General features: G+C 37.5%; 4 protein-coding genes and 2 long non-coding RNA genes across 7 annotated transcripts in view; 5 read left to right on the plus strand and 1 right to left on the minus strand.

Moving 5' to 3' along the window:
- Nucleotides 1–21,129, plus strand: part of LOC146458879 (AFG1-like ATPase) — a 42,490-nt gene extending 21,361 nt beyond the window's left edge. The window contains exon 15 of the mRNA XM_085090209.1: nucleotides 20,670–21,129. The gene's annotated coding sequence lies outside the window, so the exon portion shown is untranslated. The remainder of the gene's footprint in view (nucleotides 1–20,669) is intronic.
- Nucleotides 6–23,300, plus strand: LOC146458880 (uncharacterized). The gene is made up of 2 exons (XM_085090211.1): nucleotides 6–303; nucleotides 21,116–23,300. The coding sequence occupies exon 2, from the start codon at nucleotides 21,434–21,436 to the stop codon at nucleotides 22,643–22,645; it is 1,212 nt and encodes a 403-aa protein (XP_084946337.1). The 5' UTR covers nucleotides 6–303; nucleotides 21,116–21,433; the 3' UTR covers nucleotides 22,646–23,300.
- Nucleotides 1,410–3,026, plus strand: LOC146458881 (uncharacterized). The gene is made up of 2 exons (XR_014858111.1): nucleotides 1,410–1,770; nucleotides 2,948–3,026. It is a non-coding gene; the product is annotated as an uncharacterized LOC146458881 (long non-coding RNA).
- Nucleotides 3,493–8,034, minus strand: LOC146458882 (uncharacterized). The gene is made up of 2 exons (XR_014858102.1): nucleotides 7,681–8,034; nucleotides 3,493–5,054 (listed from the first exon to the last, which is right to left on the minus strand). It is a non-coding gene; the product is annotated as an uncharacterized LOC146458882 (long non-coding RNA).
- On the plus strand, nucleotides 12,274–13,783 carry LOC146458883 (uncharacterized). The gene has a single exon (XM_085090231.1). The coding sequence runs from the start codon at nucleotides 12,297–12,299 to the stop codon at nucleotides 13,497–13,499; it is 1,203 nt and encodes a 400-aa protein (XP_084946357.1). The 5' UTR covers nucleotides 12,274–12,296; the 3' UTR covers nucleotides 13,500–13,783.
- On the plus strand, nucleotides 17,110–20,538 carry LOC146458884 (AFG1-like ATPase). 2 transcript variants are annotated; one of them, XR_014858101.1, is made up of 3 exons: nucleotides 17,110–17,340; nucleotides 20,093–20,359; nucleotides 20,393–20,538. XR_014858101.1 is itself a non-coding variant. In XM_085090221.1 (2 exons), exons 1-2 carry the CDS (start codon nucleotides 17,317–17,319, stop codon nucleotides 20,237–20,239), a joined length of 171 nt encoding a protein of 56 aa, XP_084946347.1. In that variant the 5' UTR covers nucleotides 17,119–17,316; the 3' UTR covers nucleotides 20,240–20,538. The 2 variants fall into 2 exon arrangements, 1 of the variants encoding a protein (XP_084946347.1); XM_085090221.1 differs by having other exon boundaries at nucleotides 17,119–17,340; nucleotides 20,093–20,538.
- Nucleotides 23,301–26,354: the final 3,054 nt, after the last annotated feature.

The raw sequence follows: 26,354 nt of genomic DNA on the forward strand, positions 1-26,354 counted from the left end.
TCTTAGTGGATCACAAAGCTTTACATTTTTTTATCCATGGAATGCAGTTGAAGATTATTGAAAGAATGAATTATTTTTATGCGAAAAGTGTGGTTTAAATTGTAAATATATACCATTTTATGCAACTATTTAACATCATTTTTTTAAATGGCGATTGGTTTTGTGTAACGGGGATTCGTTACATTCACTTTTTTGGTGAAAATTTAGCCCCATAACATAGAGCTTTTATTATGTAAATTTTAGTGTAAATGTTATTACAATATGAGGATTGTAATGGGGGTATAGATCACAAAAAATAAAACGGTCATTTCACGTGAAGCTGAGCTGATGTCAAATGATTATATTGATTCACGCAAGAGGAACGTAAACTCCATTGTTATTGCCGGTTTTCACTTTCGATTTTTGTCACGCCATTGAAAACAAAAATCGAAACCATTCCGAATGACATGACATGTTATTGATGATAAGTAAATAAGGAATCTGTCGAAGGGTCAGGTCCGTGCCGTATTCCGTACTCAAGTTATTTGACAAAATGTTTCACACAAATTTAAAGAGCTTAGTATGGAGACGCCATGTTGGTGCCCCTCTGAGGGGCACAAACATGGCGGCCGGAAATAGGAAAAAACATCTGGAGTTCACTTTTGCCAGAAAAGAGGTTTGTTTTTCCTTGTGAATTTTCGAATGTTTAGGTAAATATTTGTCCTTTAGAATGCTGAAAATCACCCGATGAGTCATTTTTAAGACAAGGAAGAGCTCTCTCACGGCCGTCCTCCTGATGTCACGCACGATGAAAACTCGGAAATTGAAACTGTTTTAGTTTCAAACGGAAGTACAACATCGAGCTAAGAAATTGTGAAAAGACATATTTTTAGGTAATTTTTCCTTGAATGAAGATAAAAATTTTGTAGGCCTCCCGGTTTTCCGTAAACTAGACAATGAACCAATCAGTACTCGAAGTAGACTGTTCACAGTCCCCTATTTTTCCGTGTGATCGTCGAGATCGAGCGCGTCTTACCGTTAATGGTGGCCATCTTGACTTTCAGTCGTACCGAGTCTAACCTGGGGAAGAGTATCAAGTCTACGTAGGGGGCAGGGGACGGTTTGGGAGGAGGCGAGAAAAATTTTTCTTGCCCCCCACCCCCTAGAGCTATAATTCCCGACGCCCGCCCCCTCGGTACATCTAAAAATCAAGATGGCCGCCATTAACGGTAAGACCCGCTCGATCTCGACGATCACACGGAAAAATAGGGGACTGTGAACAGTCTATACTCGAAGTAGTGGCATGTGAGCAGGGAGCAAGTTAATCTCGTACCCAGATCTCAGTCGGTTCGGAAATTTCGAAATTACCGTGGGGGATCTGGGTACGCGAGGTCGACTCTGAGTGGGAGAAAAGATAACATCAGATAACATCAGCCTAAGGGAGGTGACGTCATCGGGTGATTCTTCGGAGCAGCCACGATCCGAGATCCGATTATACCGGAAATTGACCTGCATTCACTCTCTTTTAGTAGTAATGGCGGACGACGTCGGTGAAATAAAGACTTCGAACGTTTGTTAGGATTCGTCATGGTAGAATACAGAGTTCTTTCTACTTTCGTTTCTCGGCGTCTGAACACTGATCTCAAGGATTTTATGCTCGATTTGTGGAAGAAACGTGGAACCATGAAAACAGTCAAGATTTGCTCAGGTAACATCGACCCACGGGAGGTTAACATCGACCTAAAGGAGGTTAACATCGGCCTACGGGAGGTTAACATCGACCTAAGGGAGGTACGTTTTATAGCACCACGTTTGTATCGTATGTATTATACTGGCACAATCGTACACATGGAAAGCTTATTTGCAAGCATTAAAACTTACAATCTTGCAGGGGCTTTTCTAATCGTTGACCTGAGTGTCATTTCATTTATTACCAACTCATAACATCCACATACAGGAGGTAAACATCTACCTACGGGAGGTTATGATTTTTATAGCACCATGCAAGTAGGTATTATAATAAGGAACGATTGACTTGAAAAAAGCGTACGAATCTTAAGGGGCTTTTGCATTTCGTGTACATGCCGTTTTAGAAAAAATTTATGTATAAAGAATTATTATTATTATTATTATTATTATTATTATTATTATTATTATTATTATTATTATTTGAAAAGCCTTTTAATCTCACTAGAATGAGATTAATGAGAGTTTTCTCATTTTTTTATTTACACTCATAACATGGAATATTTAACAATAATTATTAAGAATAATTATTATTCCACGAGCGCTTGTTGGATATTGTAGCGCCAAGTTGGCTATAATCATCTCATATCCAACAAGCGTGAGTGGAATAATTGTTTTATTAAAAACAATCACAAAATATTGCTAGATTTTGCAGACTCCACTTTGCATGTAACAATTAGAAGACAATTTAATGGTCTCTTTTTCTCGGGCGTGGTATAATGGCTCCAATACCATGGCCGCTAAGTCAATCAAATCGCTCGAATTGCATTATATAATGATCCAGTTTTTAATAAAATATATTATTATCAATATTATTTTTTGGCAACACACTGACCTACGCTGGGCCATTTATATTCATCTAATGAAACACTTTCACAGCCATAAAGATTTGCTGTGAGAGGTGTTATGGGTTTAAATAGAAAAATTGCAGGTGCATTAAAATAGCATAATAGCCGGTTATGATGATTAAAGGCAATTGTTTTCTTGTTGTTGTTGTTGTCATTTTTTCTTGGTTGACCCCATCAACCTCTAATTCCCACATTAAATTTTGCTAGAAGTGACTGTTTATGACTGTTGAAATGATAGATCATTTTTAAAAATATAACCCTTAATATGTCAGAATTTATTTCAATTTAATTTGTGATCACTTACAAGAGGTTTGACTGTTTGACTGCTTACTACAGTAACAATACAATATTGGTTTTATTTTATTTCTTTTCAGAATGCAATACTTAAACTGTGCAGACCACTGAAGAAACTGCTACTTCAAAGACACCTATGACTCATTGATTCCTCAAAAGACCTTGTGCACAACAGATGCTGTTGAACTGTTATTGTCAAGCTTGACCTCTCGTCATGTGGCAAAATTATGTAAAATTTGTCATTCAAGTTTGTAGGGTTAATTGATGGAGGATCTCCTATATAATGATGGATTGGATACAAATGGTCATAATTTTGTTCCTCTCTGGCAGGAAATTGTGTAGATTGGTATATATGTACCACTTAGAGTGCAAAGATACAAAATGACCAACATTTTTTAGTAATGTTTAATTGGAAGAAAGATTCTTAGTCCTTTCTACAACTTAAGGACGGTGCTTAGTATTGTTACTGCGCAGACGTTCTGCGCATCTGGAGATGCTCGGGTTACCTATGGGTGGTGCCTACAGGGATATTTTTGCGGACTTTAAAACTATGCGGAGAAAGCAGAACTTAGCAAGTGATTTTGGTATCCAAAAAGAAGATAACGGGGGGGGGGGGGGGGGGGGGGAAACCATGCATTTTTCAGAGATAAGAAAGCTTCAATTTGGAAAAAAGCACCATACATTGCTTTGTATTTTGCTGCTTTTTAGAATAATTGTTGCTTAGTTATCTCTAAAAAATGTGTGGTTACCCCCAATTTCCTTTTTGGATTTCAATACCCACTACCAAGATCTGCTTAATTTCCTGCATAGTGATAAACAGTGCAAAAATACTTTGCTATTAGTAGGCACCGTCCTTAAGCAGTTGTGAAAAGAAATCCCAAAAAATAACTGAGGGTCTTTCTTCTACTTAATCCTGATATTGAAATGCATCTTTCAAATATCCATATTCAATTACAGTTATGGTTGCTAACCTTTATGGCTATTGAGTCAAAAGATATGACATAAAGACCTATTATTTTGTAAGTCAACAAATCTGTACCTCAAGTGAAGGTCAAAATGAAATAAAGCCATGCCATGAACCTTTAAGTGTGCTTTTCAAAAGATCCAAATGACCACCTCTAAATGTTTTCATTTTCATGTTTTAAGCTCATGACGTGTCATTTGTTATGAAGTAAGCTCTATGCTTCTAAATACGGGTGGAACTTTGTCATGAGTTGGAGAACAAGTCAAATTTGAACAAAAAATAAATTCCTTGTTCCCCCCTCCCCCCCCCCCCCCCCCCCCCACATGGCATTTGACCATGTACCATGCCTGGGAAGAAGGGAATTGAATTTGGCTGGGGTAGAGAAATTGAACTGAATTTACAATGTACCTTTGGCATGGGAGAATTTGGACTTTTCTCTTTTTTTTTCTTCTGTTTGAAAACAATAATTATTGAACAACTGAGACAATATAATATATAATGCTCTTTATTCATAATAATAGTACAAGAGAGTGCATGGTAATAAGTAACAAATCGATATTGAGATGACGAAGCCGGGGGCTTATATGGCACAATTCATACAGGAGATTGGTGAAAATGGTGCAATTACTTTACAGTTTACAAATAAATAAATAGATAAATATTAATGTTAATAATAATAATAATAATAATAATAACTCAAATGAAAAAAATTAAATAAATTACAAATAAAATATTAAATTAAGCTAAGCCGTGTATACGAGAGTTCAAAAGGACATGAATTCACAATTTCATTGGAAGTAATCTCTAAGTTTTTGTCTACAATTCGAGATAGTAAGCGAATTACCTAAATCAAGAGGGTTGTCATTCCAAATTTGAGGGCCTTGTGCACAAAGTACAAAAGCCCCTTAAGATTCATAAGCTTTCTTCAAGTCAATTCTTCCCTATTATAATACATACTTGCATGGTGCTATAAACATCATAACCTCCCTCAGGTAGATGTTTGCCTTCTGTATACGTAGGTGGAATTGTTATCACTTGGTAAAAATAAAATGAAATTCAAGTCAATGATAAAAAAGCTCCTTATGATCCCAAGTTTCCCCGCTAAAGAGTAAGCTTCTATGCCTATGAATTGAGTACACAATGTCTTTTTTGGAATTAATGAGTCATAGGTGTCTTTGAAGTAGCTGTTTCTTCAGCGGTCTGTGCAGTTTAAGTATTGCATTCTGAAAAGAAATAAAATAAAACCAATATTGTTAATGTACTGTAGTAAGCAATGAGAGAGTAATGTTCAATCGTCTTTTAAGGTTTCTTAAACAATCATAACATTCTCTCTGACAATCAGTATGGTTTTCCCAAGCATCACTCCACCGCTAGCGCTTATGTTCTTGCTCTTTTATAAGACAAAATCTCTTCTGCCATTGACAATAAGGAATGCACAGTTGGTATTTTTATAGACTTGTCCAAGGCCTTTGACACCATTGATCATAACATTTTGATTTTAAAATTAGAGCATTATGGTGTTCGTGGCACTTCACTTAGAGGGTTCGAAAGCTATCTAAGTAATAGACAACAATATGTGGAATTTAATGGTGTCAGGTCGGAGTCTAGCAAAATTAAGTGCGGGGTGACTCAGGGTTCTATACTAGGTCCCCTACTCTTTCTACTCTTTATAAATGATCTGTGTAATGTGTCAAAGGTCGTGGATTTTATTCTTTTTGCAGATGATACAAACATATTTTTCTCCCACAAAGATTTTAACTTGCGTCCTGGAATCTTGAATTCTGAAATGCTTAAATTAACTCAATGGTGTCGAGCAAACAAGCTGTCCATTAACTTTAAAAAATCAAATTTTATGGTTTTTAGTCCACCCCAAAGGAGGAAAACACTTGATATATCTATTCAATTGACAACAATGCTATTGAACGTGTGCAAGAGACAGTATTTTTAGGTATTATCCTCGATGAGCATTTGTCATGGAAGCCTCACATTCTTAGTGTTTCTAGAAAAATATCAAAATCAATAGGTATAATTAATTTTATAAGTCTAGTTTTTGCCTTCCCAAAACCTCCTTACGCTCCTTGTACTATAGTCTAGTTTACCCTTACTTAATTTATTGTTTCTGTGTGGGGATCAACATATCAGTCTAATTTAAATTGGATTATTGTTCTGCAGAAGAAGATAATCAGAATACTATATAAAGTTTCTTTTGATGCTCATACTGGTGTTCTTTTTAAAGAACAGGAGATTTTTAAAATTCTCTGACATTTATTTATACCAAATAGGTAAATTTATGTATCTTTTTAAAAGAAGCTTACTTCCAAATTATTTTCGTGACATGTTTACTCTTGCAAGCCAGATACATTCTTATAATACAAGAAATTCCAACCTTTTCTATATACCTTATTGTCGAACTAATCTTCCAAAATTCTCAATTCGGTTTCAAGGTCCTACGTTTTTCAACTCGCTTAGTCGTGAAATTCAAAACAGTGAAAGTATCAGTTTGTTGGGCAAAAGACTTAGAAAATTCCTTCTTTCTTGGTTAAATTGACTCCTTGCTGAGCTACACACCTTTTCTTTTTTTTTTCTTTCTTTCTTCTTTTTTTTTTTCTTCTTTTAAAAAAAATTTAATTGGAATTTTCATTCAGTACCATTAACTTTTATGGTTTATCCTATAGTTCCAGGAAGCCGATAGTTAATAAGCCCCAAGCTTCTATATAGGCTTCCTAGCCTTTAACACATTTCATCTTGTAAATAGTTTAGTAGGAATATTGTGTATCATCTTTAATGTATTTATGTTGTATTTTTTGGTTAATGGCAAATAAAAAATGAAGCAGTCAAACAGTCAAACCTCTTGTAAGTCAGATCACAAATTAAATTAAAATAAATTCTGACATATTAAGGGTTATATTTTTAAAAATGATCTATCATTTCAACAGTCATAAACAGTCACTTCTAGCAAAATTCAATGTGGAAATTAGAGGTTGATGGGGTCAACCAAGAAAAAATGACAACAACAACAAGAGAACAATTGCCTTTAATCATCATAATAGCTATTATGCTATTTTAATGCACCTGCAATTTTTCTATTTAAACCCATAACACCTCTCACAGCAAATCTTTATGGCTGTAAAAGTGTTTCATTAGATGAATATAAATGGCCCAGCGTAGGTCTTTGTTGGCTACAAACTAATATTTGATAATAATATATTATATTCCATGTTATGAGTGTAAATAAAAAAATGAGAAAACTCTCATTATTCTCATTCTAGTAAGATTAAAAGGCTTTTCAAATAATTATAATAATAATAATAATAATAATAAAAATAATGAAAATAATAATAATAATAATAATAATAATAATAATAAATTTTTATAAATAAATTTATTCTAAAAGGGCATGTACACGAAGTGCAAAAGCCCCTTAAGATTCGCAAGCTTTCTTCAAGTCCATCCTTCCTTATTATAATACCATAACCTCCCTTAGGTAGATGTCTACCTCCTGTAGGTAAAAATGGTAAAAATGAAAATTATGAAATTCAAGTCAATGATAGAAAAGCTCCTTATGATCCCAAGTTTCCCTGCTAGAGTGTAAGCTTATATGGGTATGAATTGACTATTATAAAACATAAACTATAAAACGTACACTGTAGGCACTCTACCTCCCTTAGGAAGATGTTAACCTCCTGTAGGTGGATGTTATGAGTTGGTAATAAATGAAATGACACTCAGGTCAACGATTAGAAAAGCCCCTGCAAGATTGTAAGTTTTAATGCTTGCAAATAAGCTTTCCATGTGTACGATTGTGCCAGTATAATACATACGATACAAACGTGGTGCTATAAAACGTACCTCCCTTAGGTCGATGTTAACCTCCCGTAGGCCGATGTTAACCTCCTTTAGGTCGATGTTAACCTCCCGTGGGTCGATGTTACCTGAGCAAATCTTGACTGTTTTCATGGTTCCACGTTTCTTCCACAAATCGAGCATAAAATCCTTGAGATCAGTGTTCAGACACTGCGAAACAAAAGTAGAAATATTTTACCATAACGAATCCTTACCAAACGTTCGAAGTCTTTATTTCACCGACGTCGTCCGCCATTGCTACTAAAGAGAGTGAATGCAGGTCAATTTCCGGTATAATCGGATCTCGGATCGTGGCTGCTCCGAAGAATCACCCGATGACGTCACCTCCCTTAGGCCGATGTTATCGCGGCAATCTCGTACCCAGAGTCCTCAGGCTTTTTGGTCAACCGCGGAGGAGTCGAACGGCAGCGTTTTCAGTTTACTTGCGCCCGCGAACGGATATGCGCAGAAAAATTGCGCAGAACGTTTTTCCGCTCTGAAACTGTAGTCACAATCTCGTACCCAGAGTCCTCAGGCTTTTTGGTCAGCGGGGCGGCGCCAGGAGAGACTCTGGGATAATGGAATTTCTTATCCCAGAAAACGTGGGATTCCGGTCTTAATGCGCATGCTTAAGATTAAAACGGAAGTCAAATGCCCCAAAATGGCAGCCGTGTTACTGAAGGTTTTATCGGGCCTTGAAAGTATTCGAGAAAGCCAAAATTGATTCTTACACGCGATCAAAAGTAGCTGGATTTTTTTCCCGTAAGAGCGGATCAAAGCAACTGGATTTTTTTTTCATGTAAGAGCGAGCGAAAGGTGGGCTTGATTCGACGTTGCTACAACAGACAAGTAACATATTTCTTTATTACTGTTTATACTTACAAATAAAAAGGAACCATCACTTTTCCTCTCACAGAACTGAGCAGCTGACTGTGCATTGAATTTATGTTCGAATTACCTTCTCCCCTTCCCTTAACAGTTTACGTCCAAATGGGATTCAATGAACACATACATGTTACCATTTGACAATAATTTAAATCACCTCTTAATATTAGTAATATTTACTGCTGTAAATTAAGTTTTTTTGTCTCAAAAATTGTTAATTTTATCATATGTGTCCGAATGCAAGCTAGTACAATTTCAACATCAGCATATTTAATACATGCCATGAATTCAAGAGCAGCTTTGAAGTTTTTCTTTCTGAATAAACATTCCTCTTCTAGCCGCGGTAGAGTTGCTCCCAGGTATACTAATAATACATCTAGAAAAAAAATGAAGTAGTATAACAGTCATAACAGAGATTGGATAATTGTGCCAACAGGCTTTGAAAATAAGGATAGTGAGTTGTGTTGAGGTTTAATTTGTGAGTTCTCTTATAATTTTGGGTGCAGTGTAGTAAGCACAGGAAAGGGGTCAAAACATTGGGGAAATTGTGTTTATTATTATAAATTGAAATAATTTTGGTGGGGTCTGACTTCATCTGGTTGTGGAGTGCACACTTTAACTAAGAGCTGAGTCAGATACTGACACACATTACCTAATGTATTCTGATTGATTAGGGCACATTACTGGTAAAATGATAATTTCTGAAGGATTTGCCATTTCTTTTGAGTACTGGATGGTGATGTGATTTGGTATCACACGTTTAATTGACTTCAGGCAAGGGAAGTATTATACTCAACCAAAACTCTGCTGAATGATTTGTATAATATAATCTTTTCTCTGATCTTGCAGCTCTTGCTTTGACATGACAGATGATTACTATTGTCAAACTCCCCAATATCCTGAATGATTGGCACAGTGTTGTGAGACCTCTGCTGAACTGTGTAAATTATCCAGCGCTTGTGGGAATTTGTGGTCCCTTGACAATAATGTTAGCTAAGAACTAAAACTGAAAATTGTCAAACGTGACTCTTATTTCAAGCCCTTCCTGGGCTCTGATTGTCTATTAGGCCAAAAATTATATAAATTTGTCATACCATCAGTTACAAAACTATATCTAAAAAGATGTTTCAAATTCTTTTTAGCTGGTTAGCAGAATAAACGATAAGGCTAGTGATGTTTCTTTAACCCATAAGATAGAATGAATAGCAATTCTTTTTTTTCCTTTTTTTTTTTTGGGGGGGGGGGGGAGGGTCTAACAAGCATTGACTGTAAAACTTCATGTTTCATCTATAATCACACTTGATGAAATAATGGTTACACATAATTTTATTAGTTACCCCCTAACAGGGAAGGGGAAGGGAGTAAAGGACCCATTGGAATCCTTGGAATGTTTAACATATATATTTTATAGACTTGTCATTCTTTAATAAATATTGAATGCAGTTTTTTTGCAAGCTAGTATTGTAGTGTCTGAAAGTTTTTCTTTTGTTTGATTATCAGTGGAAAATAACAATAAACGGTAGGATTCACTGAGAACTATAATTTTTGTGCTTAAACCTGCTGGCTACCACAAATTTCTTGCTAATGTTTACTAGCAAATTATGATAATAATTACATGAATGAATATTACATTAAGAAAGGATAGACGGGGTTGTTTTCACCAAATTATTCAGTAAAATCCATCCACTGCCAAAATAACTTTGTCAGTAAATTTGCCAATTACAAGTGGAGTGTTTGATAAGGATATCATTATGATGAAAGTGGTCACTTTCTGCACAAGGCTGTGCAAGCATTATATGCAGGTCATATGCCACACAAGCTTGGGGTACTTGGCTTCCATGTTTATGTACAACGGGTACACTTGCAGTAGAATGAAATCGAGCAGGGGCCTTCTCTTGTATCTCCTCAATATAATAGCGTCCCAATTGAACCCTTCAAGGGAAGACTCGGTGTTCTTCCTCATAACATATAGCACAGAAAGTCACACCACCACTCATCTATTTTTTTTTTCAACAACTGGTACTTTAGGAATGTTTGCACACTTGTCTACAAGGGAACCCACAGTTTCCTTGTCTCATACTTCTTCAATGGAGTATTTGCATGTTTTGTCAGATGAAGGGAAAAATAATATTTTAAAAAAGTTAGATTGTTTTTACTTACATATTAATGTACAGTACATTAACAGAGTACAATTGAACTATCATTACCTTCAAATTTTTGCCATCCTTATTTTAAACTCAGTGTACATTATTTGTTTAGTTATTAAAAAAAACTCCAAGCAATATATTATGTAATAACTTTTGTATATTTTTAAGATTGGGGAGGCTTAATATTCATAAGCCTCATGGTATCTTTTATTGAGCCTGATCCTCTCCACTACTTGAGTTTTTTTTTCTTTTATTTGTTTGTCTGTGTACGTGTGGGAAATAAATAAATGTAAAGATTTTAAGGTACTTCTGCATTTCGAAGTCCAGGTTGAGGCTTCAGTATTATCTACACCTGTTTTTTGACTGGTTAAGATGGGTCGCTCTTCACTGTCATAGTGTGTTGACTTTCTTGCAGAGAAGATGGTTGTAAGTAACAGGCAACAAGTCTTTATTCTCAACTGCCTATACTGTAAAAGTAAACTTCAAATCTGTATGTACTATTACATTTGAGATTAAACTTTCATCTGAAGGTAACCTAAAACCACGGCCTTATACACTTTTTAGGACAAATAATTAATTGTTCTTATTTTGCATGGAATATGGAACAGTGAGAAAAAATCTGACAAAATTTCTCAAAACAAAATCTCCCAAAATTTAAGAAAAATGTTCAACACACCATTACCTCCGCCTGAAAGGGGGAATTTTTTCTGAATTTTTTTCTTTGGCAAAGGGCCGTGACTGAAAAAGTGGAACTTTTGCTCTCGTGTGCGGCGCGCGTTTGATCATCGTGGAGATGTCTTCAGCGTTTCCCTTGTGGCAAAACCGAAAGGGAATTAATCGAAACGGCAACCTGAGATGGATTCCACTCCACAACAGATCCGTCATCTCCAAATTTTTATCCACAACAAGGTTTATAGATGTTAAAGAACTTCTCTATTTTTCCATGATAACCTTCGCTAGTAAATAACATGTTCGAATTATTCAGAACGTTGACGACACCAATGTCCTCTCTATTACGTTTCATCATACTTGCGAACGGCTTCACCAATTCGTTCTCCTACCGCTTTTTCTCCCAAACTGACCGATATAATGATATTTTCCGAAAATAAATTTTTCACAACAGCGACAGTAATCAGTTTAAGCTGTTTGCATTTTGCCGTGATTTACCGTCGTATGACAGTAGTTGCAAACTCCTTACGATAAAACGGCTGATGTTTAGCCGGCTAGAAATTGTTTCACTTTTATAATTCGAAACCCGTCTTTGAATTGGAGTGTTTCTAATTTTTGGTGTGAAAAAAATTAAATAAAGTAACCGTGACACACACATAAAAATTACAAAACTCCGAGTTTGACATTTCAAATCTCCCTCCAAAACAAGGAAAGTTGGTGGGAGGGGTTTCCGGTTTGGTTAACTTCCGCAAATGACCAACGGACTTCCTGTTGGTCCTCCATTGTTATGCAGACGACCAATCAAAAAAATGATATTTTTCCATTATCCCAGAGTCTCTCCTGGCGCCGCCCCGCTGACCAAAAAGCCTGAGGACTCTGGGTACGAGATTGCTGTAGTCAGTGTGTACTGACGCTAGGGCAATGGACTTCGCGACAGACTACAAGGATTTTTTCACTTTCATTTATTACGTTTTGAGTTTACTTTTGCAGCTCATTGTTTTCGTATGGGTGTACATTTACCTGAAATCAGGAGAGCGAAAGCAGCATGAGAAGGATCAAGCAGAGAAACAGTTGCAACGTGACAAGGAACAAAGAAAACAGGAGTTGCGAGAATGGCGCCAGTTCTCGGAAATAATCAACATGGAGTACATTCGCCTGAAAAGCAACGGTGTCTTACAAAGGGTACAAAAGGTTCTAGATTCACTCAAGCAAATTCGAATTTTTCGCAATTTTGGAGGCCTTGATGTTTTGAGATACATGATGATTGATGAGCATGTTGAGCACTTCGACAGCCCCGAGCTTCGGAAACTTCGCCTTGACCTGGATTCAATCTTTATACGCCTGAATCACTGCTGGTCTTTGTGTTCTTTGGGTGAAGTACCAAGTCAGTTTGTAAATGGACAGTTGGGAAGAGTCGTGTCTGAGTTGGGGCAGCTAACATTACCCTTTTTCCAAGGGAATCGGAACAAAACCGTCACGGAATGTCTAAGGAAGTTTAGGAGCAATCGGCCGACGATTCAAGATAATAGCCGGGGACTAGAGCAAGAGGTTCCTTACGTGAAATACTTTCGATTTGAAGAGAAGAACCAGTCATATTATGCTGCAAAGACGCCATTAACTTTAAACGTTGATGACTTTACAATCTTCGACATGACCGACGAAACTAATAACAAGAAGAAAACATTAAAATTTCTTAGGAAACTCAACAACGATTTGGATGACATACCGTATGCAAAAAGCTTTGTAACAAAATTGCGGCCGAAAATTGGAGAGAGCAGCTTTCGTTGGATTAAAGCAAACGTAAACGACGAAGAAATCATCGTGAATTTGCTACACGAGGTACGATACTACATTTGGAAAGGAATTGAAGAGGACTATGATAGTGATGAACTAAAACACAACATTGAACAACTAAAGGAAGTAAGTAAATTGACACAGGAAGGGAGCCAATTAACGCCGAAAGCAGTAATTTGCTGGTCTCAGCAACGTCTCTTGCAACTTGAACGCTATTTAAAAAGGGAACGTGTTATCAGCGACCCGGAATTGGTCAGTAGGCTCCTCATTGAATTAATTGAACGTGAATATCAAGAAATGCAAGAATGGAAAGAAAATGCATCACGGTGATACTAACCTCTTACACAAGGAACAAAGGAACGTGCATGAATAGAATTTGAGTCGCAAAATTTATACTGTTCATTATTAATGTATCATGGGGTGTGCGGAAATCTTACCAAATGGAATCCTGCCCCTTGACATTACTCAAGAAAAACGGGTGTGTACAACTTAGATCATTAGATGCATAGAATATAATTATTGCAACATTGCTTTGTTTACAATAATATTTCGGGTGCGTTCGATTGGGAAATCCGGATTTTGAAAATCTAAATCCAGATTTCCCAATCGAACGCAGGGTCCGAAATTGCGCTTTCCTGGTCGCCAATGCGACTTAAAATTTTGCACTGGCGACCAGAATTTCACAACTAGTCGCCAGCGGGCGATTAACTTTTTCATGCCACGATCATTATACAAACAATAACTCTGATTTTCAGCCAAATCGATAAAAATAAAATTCAAAGCCGCCCGCCAATTGGTCACTTACTTTTTATCTTTCCACTGCTTTTGAAGTATAAAACCGATTATCCTGTTATTATAAATCTATCACAACGCTTCACAGCTCGGGCAGTGCGAAGCTTCGCTGCCATGTTTTTTGAACGAGAAATGCTGCACGGTTGTGGCCTGGTGTGAACAACATGGCGATCCGTCGATCATCTTGACAGAACACGAAAGGAAAGATCGTTTACGGTTTTGAACATGGAGCAAAGAACCAAGCGGCAGTTTTTTAAATCGGGTACATTTCTTCTCCAAAAGGTAGAGACAAGAGAAGGTATAAAGTTGACTTAAAACATTTAGCAGTCTTATGAAACTGCGTATATAGCCGGCATTCGATTCATTCGTCATGGTTTTTCCGTGGTAGGTGTATAAATCGCCATTGGGGCCCCAAACGCAAACGCGTTCTCTTCATTCTGATTCTTAAAAGAAAAATTGGCGACCAGAATTTTCCATCTGGCAACCAAAAATTTTGGTTTGTGTTCACGGTGAAGGAAAAATTTTATTGACACTTTTCTTCTGTTTTTTGGCGACCATATTTTTCCATATGGCGACTGAAAAAAAAAATTTCAGTCGCCACTTGGCGCCTGCCTAAAAAAGTTAATTTCGGACCCTGGAACGCGAAATCCGAAAACGGATTTCACCCCTGAGAAATCTGTTCTCAGGGTGGATTTCAATTAAGAAATCTAAATCCGGATTTTTTGGATTTCCCTTTTTGTCGTTCGATTGGGAAATCCGAAAAAGGATTTGCTAAACTGTTCTCATGAACAGCGGACCATCTTGTGTTAATTATGCGTACGCATTGGCGCACTCGAAATGGCGGATGAACAGGGGGCACTGATGGCCATGTCGACGGTTTGTCTTTTTGAAGAATTGTTTGACAGCATGATTGAACAAGAAGTGCAGGAAATGGGTAATAGTAACTGAGTCAGATGATGCTCTGCTGCTTGCTGTGCTTGGAAAGGGTAGGTTTCCCTTAAATCGAGTAAGAATCATTGGATATTTCAAAGTGGTGGTACCAAGTTATAGTCCAGATTGTTTTCGATGTCATTTTCGGATGAGTAGAGAGAGTGTTGAAAAGATAGAACTCACCTGATCTTCCACATTGTGTGTTCTGAGACAGTTTTCCCGTTCCGCGCCAATGCGTACGCATAATTAGCACGAGATAGTCCGCTGTTTACGAGAATAGGTTAGCAAATCTTTTTTCGGATTTCCCAATCGAACGACAAAAAAGGAAATCCAAAAAATCCGGATTTGGATTTCTTAATTGAAGTCCACCCTGAGAACAGATTTCTCGGAGGTGAAATCCGTTATCGGATTTCGCGTTCGATTGGGAAATCTGGATTTAGATTTTGAAAATCTAGATCCGGATTTCCCAATCGAACTCACCCTTCATGACAGAGGAAAGGGACAACTCTATTGTTTCCTTATTTTCACAACCAGTGTGGCGTCACATAGCAACCATCCTGCGACTTTGTTCCATCATAAATAGTTGAAATGGTAACATTCTTCTTTTACTAGAACATCATACCGGTAATCACGTTTCTAATTATATTAGGACTTATATAAGATCAGTGGATTCATATCCCAATAAAAAAATATATGCTATTACCATTTTATCAGACCTATACAACTGTTTCAACTCTGTGCATTTTAAAAACACTTGCTTCAGTAAAACTCATGCAAAATGTAAGATGTAATTGTATAATTTGTATGCAAAAATTCTTATGCTGGTATGAAGGAAATTAAACAAAATGGCCGAGCGACAACCTGAGGACTGTTGTGCAACTGGTTAATGTTTAAGTTGTGACTGGGGCAAATTGTAGCATCTGTTTCCTACTGTAGATAACAAACCACTGCACAGTCTGAGCTTTCTGATAAGTAGCTTCAATCATATTTGCTATCAATAGTTTAAAGAAATCAACACAATGTTGATGGAGGGGGGGGGGGGGGGGGGGCATGATGTTTTTTTCTTTTATTTTTTCCCATACCTCTGCCCCTCCCCACGAGATATCCTGCAAACCAAGATAAAATTATACCAAGAGCTCCCTCAGTTTCCCCACCGCCCTGTTTATGCAACTTAAGAACCCCAGCTAAAATGACTAATACAAATTTATGTATTCTCAACATTTAGGACATTTGCATTGTATATTATATTTTTGTAAGTTATATTTTCAAAAATCCTTTACTAAAAGAATAAAAGGATACAGCTGATATTCACTGCATGATTTTAGAGATTGCAGTCAGGTTTTATCTTGTAAGGCACATTCAAAAATGGCTGTTTGGTTTATGCTAAAAGAACATTCTAATACTTCCATGCAAGGAATACTTACACGTGCTACATTTGAAAATCAATTGTGGCCATTGTTAATTATATAGTGTATGGACAGTTATTGTGCAGTGGTTTAATAAAGATAATGCTGGATGTGGTTTGATAAAGACCATGAGGATCCAATAACCCTCCTCTTCATCGACCCAGTGCAAGATGAGAGTGAAAGTTTGAGTCAGTTAGTGAGAGTGATGATAGCGACTGTGAACTTGCACTTAATCACCAGCAAAGAAAAGGTACAGCACTAAAAGTGGACTACAGAGTGCTTCATTCAAGTTTTGCATTCAACAGGTGAATCACAAAATTGTACAGCTATCATACCTGAGGCTATAATTAAGGCTTCGCCATCACTACTTTTGAACACAGAATTAAACACACAGTTCTGAGAGATCGAACGAGTATCAACTTAATTGTTAGTTCATCATTTTTTGAACTAAGACATTTTATTCTCCAAAATATAATACTAAACCTTTATATAAAAGAAATTTTGTTTACTGCAGATTCGTCAAGTGACATAAAAACTGATAATGAAAACATAAAATAGAGCCAGATTGCAGGTCTCATTGAAATAAAAAGAATCTTTTTTGTAAGCTTCCCCCCCCCCCCCCCCCCTTCCCACACCCCATACCTTGTTCTACTTTTGAGGAAATTTTCAATAGCTGCCCCAGAAACTTACTGCTTTATAGAAATCATGACCACCTCAAAATAATCCCTCCTCTGCATAAATCATGAACCTTCCCTTACCTTGGAGGAAAGCATTTAACAGCAAATTTTGTATGCTAACCTGAGTATCAGTCCTTCCTAAAAGCCTGATACTCAGGCTAACAATGGTGCTGCATTTTACGTTGGCTTTGGGCCGCGACCATGCACATTCCTTTGATTTGATGTTCACACTACAGCTGAGTGTCTTTATGAGAGTAACGTTCAGTAACGTTTCACTCCAGTAGGGGATCTTTTTAACGCCACACCGATGACCACCGTGACGATAAATTCAAAACAAAACTCATGGATGATCTCGACTTATCAGCGGTGAGAACTTTTCTTATCTTTTATAGTGAATAGGGAAAAGATCAACTGTTCTTTCCCTAGGGAAGTAGGAGGGTGGGGAAGGGATTCCTTGGAGATTTGATGTGTTGAGGATATGGAATTCAATATGGAAAGCACTGCGTTTGTCATGATAAAGTATCATCGTCACCATCATCATCAAATGTTAAACTTCATCTAAAAGAAAGTAGTTGGTTTTAAGACTTTTTTTAGGTAGAGATTCACTTGTAAATAGGTCAGGGTTCGTACAGTGTCTAATATTGTTGACAAAGTATGGAAATCTGCAAACTAATTTTCTTGACCTGGAAAAAGTATGGGAAATGACGAACAGTCTGTAAAAAACGGAACAAATCTGGAGTTTTTCGAAGCTGAAACATGTGCTCATTTGCTAGGTGAAATCTTTGTTAGCTAATTTAGCCAAAATTTTCAATCGCAGAATCATGAAAACTCTCTCTACTCTACCCCCTGACATTAACATCTTGTTTGTGATTTGACTCATAACCTCAAGTCTGGAAAAATTAATAATGGTTTGGAAAAAGTCTTGAAAAAGTCTTGAATTTTGCGTACAAAAATGTGTACGAGCTCTGATCTGATAGGTAGGCTTTTATCTATTTTGTGTTGTCCTGTTGTATTGACGCACGACATCATCAGCTCTGGTATCATTATTATCGTGTATAAGTAAATGCTATTCATTCAGTTTGTTCATTCATTTCGTCGTCGTGGTCCTCCTCCTCCTCCTCCTCCTCCTCCTCCTCATCATCATCATCATCATCATCATCATCATGCATGGAGAAACTTAACATTGATCGGTAGAATTCAAATTATCAAGACCTTCGTAATCCCTAAATTTATGTTCCGCGCCTCACTAATATCACTTACTAAAGATATTGTCAAGCAAGTAAACTCGGTTCTTTATAACTTCATTTGGAATTCCGGTAAAGATAAAATAAAGGGATTAATCCTCATTAGACTCAAAGAATTGTGTTCATGAAGAAATACCTGGACAGCCAGAATAGCACATGGAAAATATTTCTTGATAGCTATCTTGCTGATTTCGGTGGCTCCTTTCTAATTAAATGCAACTACGATGTACGTTCCCTGCCAAAGACACTTCCTAAATTTTATAAGGAATGCTTAAGCGAGTGGGCAGATTACAAAAAATCACCAACTGTCACCTTACCTGACATGCTAAAAGAAATTATTTGGAACAATAAGTTTATTTGTATAAATGGAAAACCTTTGTTCAGGAGTAAGGTTCTCAAGAAAGGTTTCCTCACTGTGCGTGACATATTGTCTGATGAAGGTAAACTGAAATCATGGAGCACATTACAAAACAAAAACTTAACAGGTGCGGAGTACTTTGTCCTTATGAGTAACTTTGACGCTATCCCATTAGAATGGAAGACCCTTTTAAAGGGCATGCCAAATAACCCGCCAAGAAATAATGAATGCCACGATAATACTTTTCCAGTCTTTTTCCCATCTCCTCTAAAGAGGTATATTGGGATCTCATTAGGAAAATTGAGAAGCCCCCGGTTTCAAAATCTAAATATGAACAATTATTTCCGACACACGATCTACCTTGGAAGGATATTTATCTTCTCCCAGGACTAATTCAAACGAGCGTTAATTATTACAATAAATGGAAACCTTTAATTGACAAAAAGTTTGTAACCTAGAGCTGTCTATTACTTTTCTTTGTACTTTGTAAGATATAACGGAAATAAGCAAATTAAGCCATAGTGGTGAATGTAATTGTATTCTTATTTTTTCTTTCGTTGTATTCTAGTGTATTGTAAGTATTATTTGTACGTATTGTAAGGGTCAATAAAAAAATCGTCTCCCTAGAAGTGCTACGCTAGACTCTAAATTGAGAGAATTTCAGGTGTAAGCAGAATTCTTTATGCAAACAAAGCCCTCCACATAATGGGCATTGTAAATTCACTTGCGTGTACCTTTTGTCAAGTATCAGACGAATCCCTGGAGCATCTATTTTTACCGCACTGTCCAACATCAAGCATTTTTTTTTTTTTTGGCTTTCTGTAGCTAAATGGTTGAAGAGCTTCTTTACTACAATCACGGATGTTTTAACAAGCACTAATATAATGTTTGGATTCTTTAGAAAAGATATGCCGTTACTCAACCATATTATATTACTGGGTAAACAAGTTCTTTATCAAAGCCGACATCTTAATATAAAACCTTCCCTTTCACTTCTTAAGACGAAACTTAAAAATGCTATCAGTTAGAGTTTTTAATAGCTAAGCAAAATAACGCCATAGATATTCATAATGCGAAATGGAAAGCAATACTCCCTTTCAGTTCATGCCTCTAATTCGGTAGTAAAAACCGTGTGATATGTAGAGTACTGTATTGTCACTATTACGTAACCCGTATTGTGAGTAATGTAAATAATTGTATTTTCTTCTTTTTTTTTTTTTTGGCTAGCAAGGTAAATATCGGAATTGTAAGTAGAGTCTTTGGATTGCTATTAGCGTATGTAACCTGTATTACTATTATTGTATGTAGTGTAATGTTAAATAAAATCTTTCAAGTTAAAAAAAAAAATCATCATCATCGTCGTCATCATCGTTGCTGTAAGTTTTAGCTGTCGTAGACGTGAAGTGAAGAAACAAACAATTCATATAATGTGATAGTTTGTTTGCCACGTCTCATATGTTTCCTTGCCTTTAGTTCACTGACTCTAACTTGTTCTTTTCATCTTATTTTTACGCAGGCCGATGCCATTTCCAGCGCAATATTCACAGGCGAAGAAGAAATCTTTGCATTTGAGCGCACCATCTCTCGCCTGACTGAGATGCAGACGGAACAGTATTGGAATTGGCAGGGCTTCCGAAAATCTTGGGATGTGTTTGGCAGTTGACGTTTGGGGTTACTTTGCTTTAATTAATGCCAAATAAATTATAACTAACTAATTTCTCCTTCGCGAATACGCGAGCGCGCGCGGTATCGCCTTCCGCTGGGAAACGCCAACGTTAATTGCCTACCCAGTGTTCCTTGGGGTGTTTCCGCGTGGATACAGGACGCGCAAGCGTGGAGGCGAAATTGCCTCACCACGTAACAGGCAATAAGCGTGTGCATTCGCGCGTTCTCTCGCTCGATTATCTCTGGCGGGTAAGAAGGAATGCCCGTGTTAGTAATGCCAAGAAATTCGCAGTTTAATGAAAGCTAAAAGCAATAAACATTGCAAATGTTAGAAAAGGAAAGATTGCTACCAGGATGGACACGTTTTAGTGAACGATGACACTATTTTCAGCTTGAGAAACTTCGATCCAACTTCTTTGCCGGATTAGGGAAGATTTGGTTGGTGTAATAAGCTGGGTACATTTCTCATGGAAGCACAGACAGGCATTTATGAAGGAAATTATTTGCCCCGCAAAAGTCGGTAATTATTGTTATTAATTATACCGGTAAACTAACTTTTTATTGCACTTGTGTCTTGGTAGACGACGTCTTGGTAGATAACAATTCAAAGCTTTACATTTTTTTATCCATGGAATGCAATTGAAGATTATTGAAAGGATGAACTATTTTTATGCGAAAAATATGTTTTAAATTGTAAATATGTGCCATTTTATGCAACTATTTAATATCATTATTATAAATGGCAATGGTTTTTATGTAACGAGAATTCGTTACATTCACTTTTTTGGTGAAAATTTAGCGCCATAACATAGAGCTTTATTATGTAAATTTTAATGTAAATGTTTTGGGGTTTAGATCACAAAAAGTTAAACAGTCATTTCACGTGAAGCTGAGCTGGTGACCATATTGATTCACGCGGCTCCATTGTTATTTCTTGGATAGCGCGATTTTCACTCTACCCAATCATATTGAACATAAACAAGACAATGAACCAATCAGAACTCGAAGTAGTGGCATATGACCCGCACCAAGCGCGGGAAAACACCTGTGGGCAACTCGCAAATTGTTTTGATTTGACTTCTGACTGATTGAGAAAGTTGCAGGAGTATAATAAAGCAAATCAAAGTAAACCCAAATTACTAAAATTACTACGTCCCCGTTCGCAGGCTAGAAGCCAGCTGACGCCAGGGCAATGGACTTCGCGACAGATTACAAGGATTTTGTCACCTTCCTTTATTACGTTATGAGTTTAAGTTTTCAGATCCTTGTTTTCGTAGTTGGAACCATTTACCTGAATTGGAGAGAGCGAAAGCAGCGTGAGAAGGATCAAACAACGAAACAGTTGCAATATGACAAGGAACAAAGAAAACAGGAGTTTCGAGAATGGCGCCAGTTCTCGAAAATAATCAACATGGAGTACATTCGTCTGACAAGCAACGGTGTCCTACAAAGGATACAGAAGCTTCAAGATTCACTCAAGCAAATTCGAATTTTTCGCAATTTTAGAGGCCTTGATGTTTTGAGATACATGATTGATGATGTTCAGCACTTCGACAGCCCCGAGCTGCAGAAACTTCGCCTTGACCTGGATTCGATTTTTATACAACTGAATCAGTACTGGTCCTTGTGTTTTTTTGGTGAAGTACCAGATCAGTTTCTAAAAGGCCGTTTGGGAAGAGTCGTGTCTGAGTTGGGGCAGCTAACATTACCCTTTTTCCAAGGGACTCGGAACGAAACCGTTATGAAATGTCTCAAGAATTTTAGAAGTAATCGGCCGACGATTCAAGATAATAGCCGGGAACTAGAGCAAGAGGTTCCTTATGTGAAGTATTTTCGGTTTGGAGTCGAGAACCAGTCTTATGCTACAAGGACGCCATTAACTTTAAACGTTGATCACTTAATCTTCAACATAAGCGACGCAACGAAAAATGAAACGTTAAAATGTCTTAACAAACTCAACGAAGATTTGAATGGCACACCGTATGCAAAAAGCTTTGTGACAAAATTGCGGCCGAAAATTGAAGACAGCAAGTTTCTTTGGATTAAATCAAACGTAAACGACGACGAAATAATCGTGAATTTGCTACACGAGGTACGATACTACATTTGGAAAGGAATTGAACAGGATTATGATACTAAACTTAAACAAAACATTGAACAACTTGCAAAAATACAAAAAAATACAGAAGAAAGTTTGGCACAAGAGAGGCAGTCTCTGACAGAGGGAGTGGTAATCAGGTTGTCAAAGCGACTAAGGCAAGATCTTGAAAGCTATTTGAAGAGCGAACATGTTGACAGCAACCCGGAATTGGTCAGTAAGAAACTCATTGAAACAATTGAATGCAGTTATCAACAATTGCAAGAAATTAGAAGGACTAAATTACCACACAGCCCCACACATTAATTACGGTGACACTAACCGAGCATGAATAGAGTTTGAATCGCAAAATGCTGACTCGTCCCCAGTTGTCTTCATACAGCGCGCGGCAAAGGGAAGTGTGAGGCAGCAGGGGTTGCACCTTGCGCTCCCTTTGTCGGTACCCATCTCTCCCTGCTTCGTGCGCCCTGTATAAAGATGAAGACGACTGGGGACAAGTCAGCAAAGTGTGTACAACTTAGATGCATAGAATATAATTATTGTTGCAACATTGCTTTGTTTGCAATAATATTTCATGACAGAGGGAAGGGACAACTCTATTGTTTTCTTATTTTTGCAACCAGTGTGACGTCACATAGCAACCATCCTGCGACTTTGTTCGCATCGCAAAATTGACCCAGGAGACCACTGAAGCATGGTGGAAGCCGTGTTTTTGCTGGGTATGTGCCACTGGCCTCCCAGGACCCCTACCCAATTATAGTCTATTATGTGGCCAATTATAGACCTCATCTTAGTCACTTTTGGGTAAATGTAAATTTTGCGATCCCAACTTAGTCAACCTACCGGTAATGTAAACCTTTTGAACTACAATCATCTCTTAGGAAGATTGCTTAGTTTTGTTCAAACTGGCTGAATCGTTGTGTTTTCGAAAAGGAGGTCACGTGACGAACTGTTGCAAATGGCCTGTTGATGACTAGCCTGAGTATCAGGCTTTTCTGGGGTGGGGGGGGGGGGAGAGGAAGCCCCTCCCCCTTCCCCTTAGGAAGGCCTGATACTCAGGCTAGTTGACGTCCTGGGGCCCCCAGATTCTCGAAGCCGTCCTAGGTATTGTTACCTGATAAAAGCCTATTGTTAGACTAACAATAGGTTATTGTTGAGAAACATGTATCTTAACTTAGGAAGGCTTGTGGATCTGAACCACGGAAGATTACGAATGAAGACCGGAAGTCAGTTGTTGTTCTGACGTCAGTGTTTCAAGAAACAGACTGGTGTGTACCACTATTTCAAAAGGCCGTTTCCGAGTTGCTTTGAGACTCACTATGAAGGCGAGGCTAAGCGCAAAGTTTTTATATGAAAATTAGTTTTCATTTAGATGAAAACAAAATAATTTTCATATGAAAAGCACTGTCATAATGAGATTCAAAGCACTTCGGAGGAAATGGCCCAATGGTGACGAGTTTGCGTGACAAGACCAAAAAGTAGTATGGGTATCCATCACCAGGATAGGGATGAATGCAACTCTTGTTCAAGGTTGTGTTACAGTTAATTAATGGGTAAATTATGGGTATAAATTACATGTAGTGAACTAGAAACAACAACTTGAGTAAATTTAATTTTTATTTCATTTGATGTCTTGGCTTTTCTTTGGAAACGTTGACAGTTGGCTGCAATGTTTATCAAATGCTTAACTCGCATTGGAAACTGAGATTACGAGTCCTACATTTTCACAGGAATAGTAGTAAGGTAAGCGAAACACGCGGACGCGCGCGAAAATTGCGTTTCCTCGCAGGTGTCAATTTTCGTGCGCTATGGCATGTTTCGTTTGCTTTACTATCTTTAAAAAAATAATGGGACAACCTGTCGTCTACTTGGATTAACCACATCTTGGTTGCGACGTACCAACCAACGCTGAAGCCTAACAGCTAGGAGCCCGGTAGCCTGAGGCACCCAAGAAAATCAGTGTTCTAGCCGCCTAAGCGTTTTGCTTCAGCATCTAACACTTTACATGTTGGGCTCTTAACCTCTCGACTTTTGGCCTAGTGGGCTCCTTGAAATTTTTTCTTAGGCAACAGCCTTGGGTCGTGCTTCCACAAAACACGCTGTTTACGTTCTTGGCTTTGTGGAATTAGGTATCTCTAAATATTCTTAATGAACAGCTTTTGATTCTAGTTCAATCGAGTTCGAGATAAAAATAGCTCGGATCCGAAACGCGATATGAATCTAATCGGACACAACAGGAGTGCTGACAAAATGTGCATTTCACATGTCTTGCTTATGAGGTTATCTAAAACAGAGCGTTCACGTAAGCCTTCAAATTTCATGCGTTACTTGTGATGTTTTATCTGCAAAAGACGTTTTCGTTTAATTAGTTCCCTGCTTGCGCGAGCGCAGTGTGTAATCGTATTTATCTGACGCCATTAACAAAGACAGCTGAAACTGTCTACCAAACTCGCTTTCGACACGGAAGGTTTATCTTTTTTTCTTTTCTCACTAAGTTGACAAATCAGTGATAGTGCTTGAAAAGAGTTCAGCTACCACAGCAAATCAGAAATAATAAAAGAGAGATGTCGACAAAACGCGCCAGAAAAACAATACGAAAGCTCTACATTTGCATACGGACGGGAAACAACAATAATTATGTTTAGACGTTTAGCAAGGATTGCTTTCAAGAGGATAATATGAACAGAAATGAGACTTTTCGCGAATGTTAAGTTTAATACATAGCAAGTTCCAACTGAGATGAATTTCTCGCGAAAAATAGAATATATATAAGCCAAGATTCATCTGATAATGGTAAGCTAATGTTTAAATTCAATTGATGATTCGCATGACGCAGGTGGAAGATATCTTTCACACGATATCTTCTCCGAATAATATTTTTCCATGCGTAAAAATACGACGAATATTATGTTAAAAATAATTCTCAGTCAATTCGGCTTATACAGTGAACAATAATATTACACGATCAGTTGCAATATCACGCTGGAAGTGTCATCAACCTTTTGCCGCTCTTTCAACACCCGTGGTCGAATATTTGTGTTGTTTCATCGTGCTGTGATAAACATCGTATTGACCGCGTAGGAAAATATTGAACCAGGCATCTTTTTAATATGTATTAAACCTTTTGTCTTATCTTCACGTTTTCGCAGTGATATTCTCTTCGATCCTTTTAAGCATAGTTTTTACTACCAAGCAACGGAAGCAAGTTTAAGCGTCAGTACAAAACTCCCGGTCACCGCAAAAGAGTGTATACAACTAAACACTGAAAACTTGAAGCAAGTATTTTGGTCCGATCAAATTATTACCCGTGCTAGCGTTCCTCAGAATTTGTGTGGCCTTTGTGCCTGCGATTTTTCTCATCGCGCATTTAACCAGGCTTTACATTTCCAGAGGAAAAACAAATCCTTTGGCCACTTGGACATTAAAAATGGGAGAGTCTGTGGGCGCGCTTTCTAAATGTTAATAGTGAAACTACAACTATTGTCCTTAAACGATAACCCTCGAGGCGAGGATGCTCTCCTTAATTCTTGACGAATTTTCATTGCACACTGTTTCCGTCGACGTTTTTCTCCACATAGGCGACACGATTACTTGTATTTGAATGTTAAGTAAATTACGCCATTTTACGACAAAGGATATGTTTGCCTTCACGAAGAATTTGACGTAACTGTCTAGCGTGCAAGTCATCCACACTTCCAATATTTTGACAGAAGCGTAAATACTAAAGAAAGTGAGCTTCAAAAAAGGCTATATGAGGTAAACTTTTCTTTTTCGATGTAGTTCAAGCTGTATTTGCCATTTACGGTTGTGTTTATTGTACCCTCGGAAGTTCTCAAATTGCGTTGAATTTAAGACTTAAATCAAAATAAAAACCAATTCCAAGGAAAGGTAATTTTAAAAAATCATTTTCTAATTTGCATGAGAAAGCATCTGACGAAATCTGTTAAAGCTTAACGCCATACTACTGTAAGCCAATCGATTCTAGTCAACATTGATCGGTTCTCGTGCGTTGTCC

The sequence above is a fragment of the Pavona decussata genome, unplaced genomic scaffold, assembly GCF_977016875.1.
Source record: "Pavona decussata unplaced genomic scaffold, jaPavDecu1.1 SCAFFOLD_226, whole genome shotgun sequence".
NCBI lineage: Eukaryota > Metazoa > Cnidaria > Anthozoa > Scleractinia > Agariciidae > Pavona > Pavona decussata.

Coding starts and splice junctions, on each gene's coding strand:
- LOC146458880 (XM_085090211.1), top strand. CDS start 21,434: ATGGACTTCGCGACAGATTACAAGGATTTTGTCACCTTCCTTTATTAC.
- LOC146458884 (XM_085090221.1), top strand. CDS start 17,317: ATGGATGATCTCGACTTATCAGCG. Junction 17,341..20,092: donor ATGATCTCGACTTATCAGCG/GTGAGAACTTTT, acceptor ATTTTTACGCAG/GCCGATGCCATTTCCAGCGC.
- LOC146458883 (XM_085090231.1), top strand. CDS start 12,297: ATGGACTTCGCGACAGACTACAAGGATTTTTTCACTTTCATTTATTAC.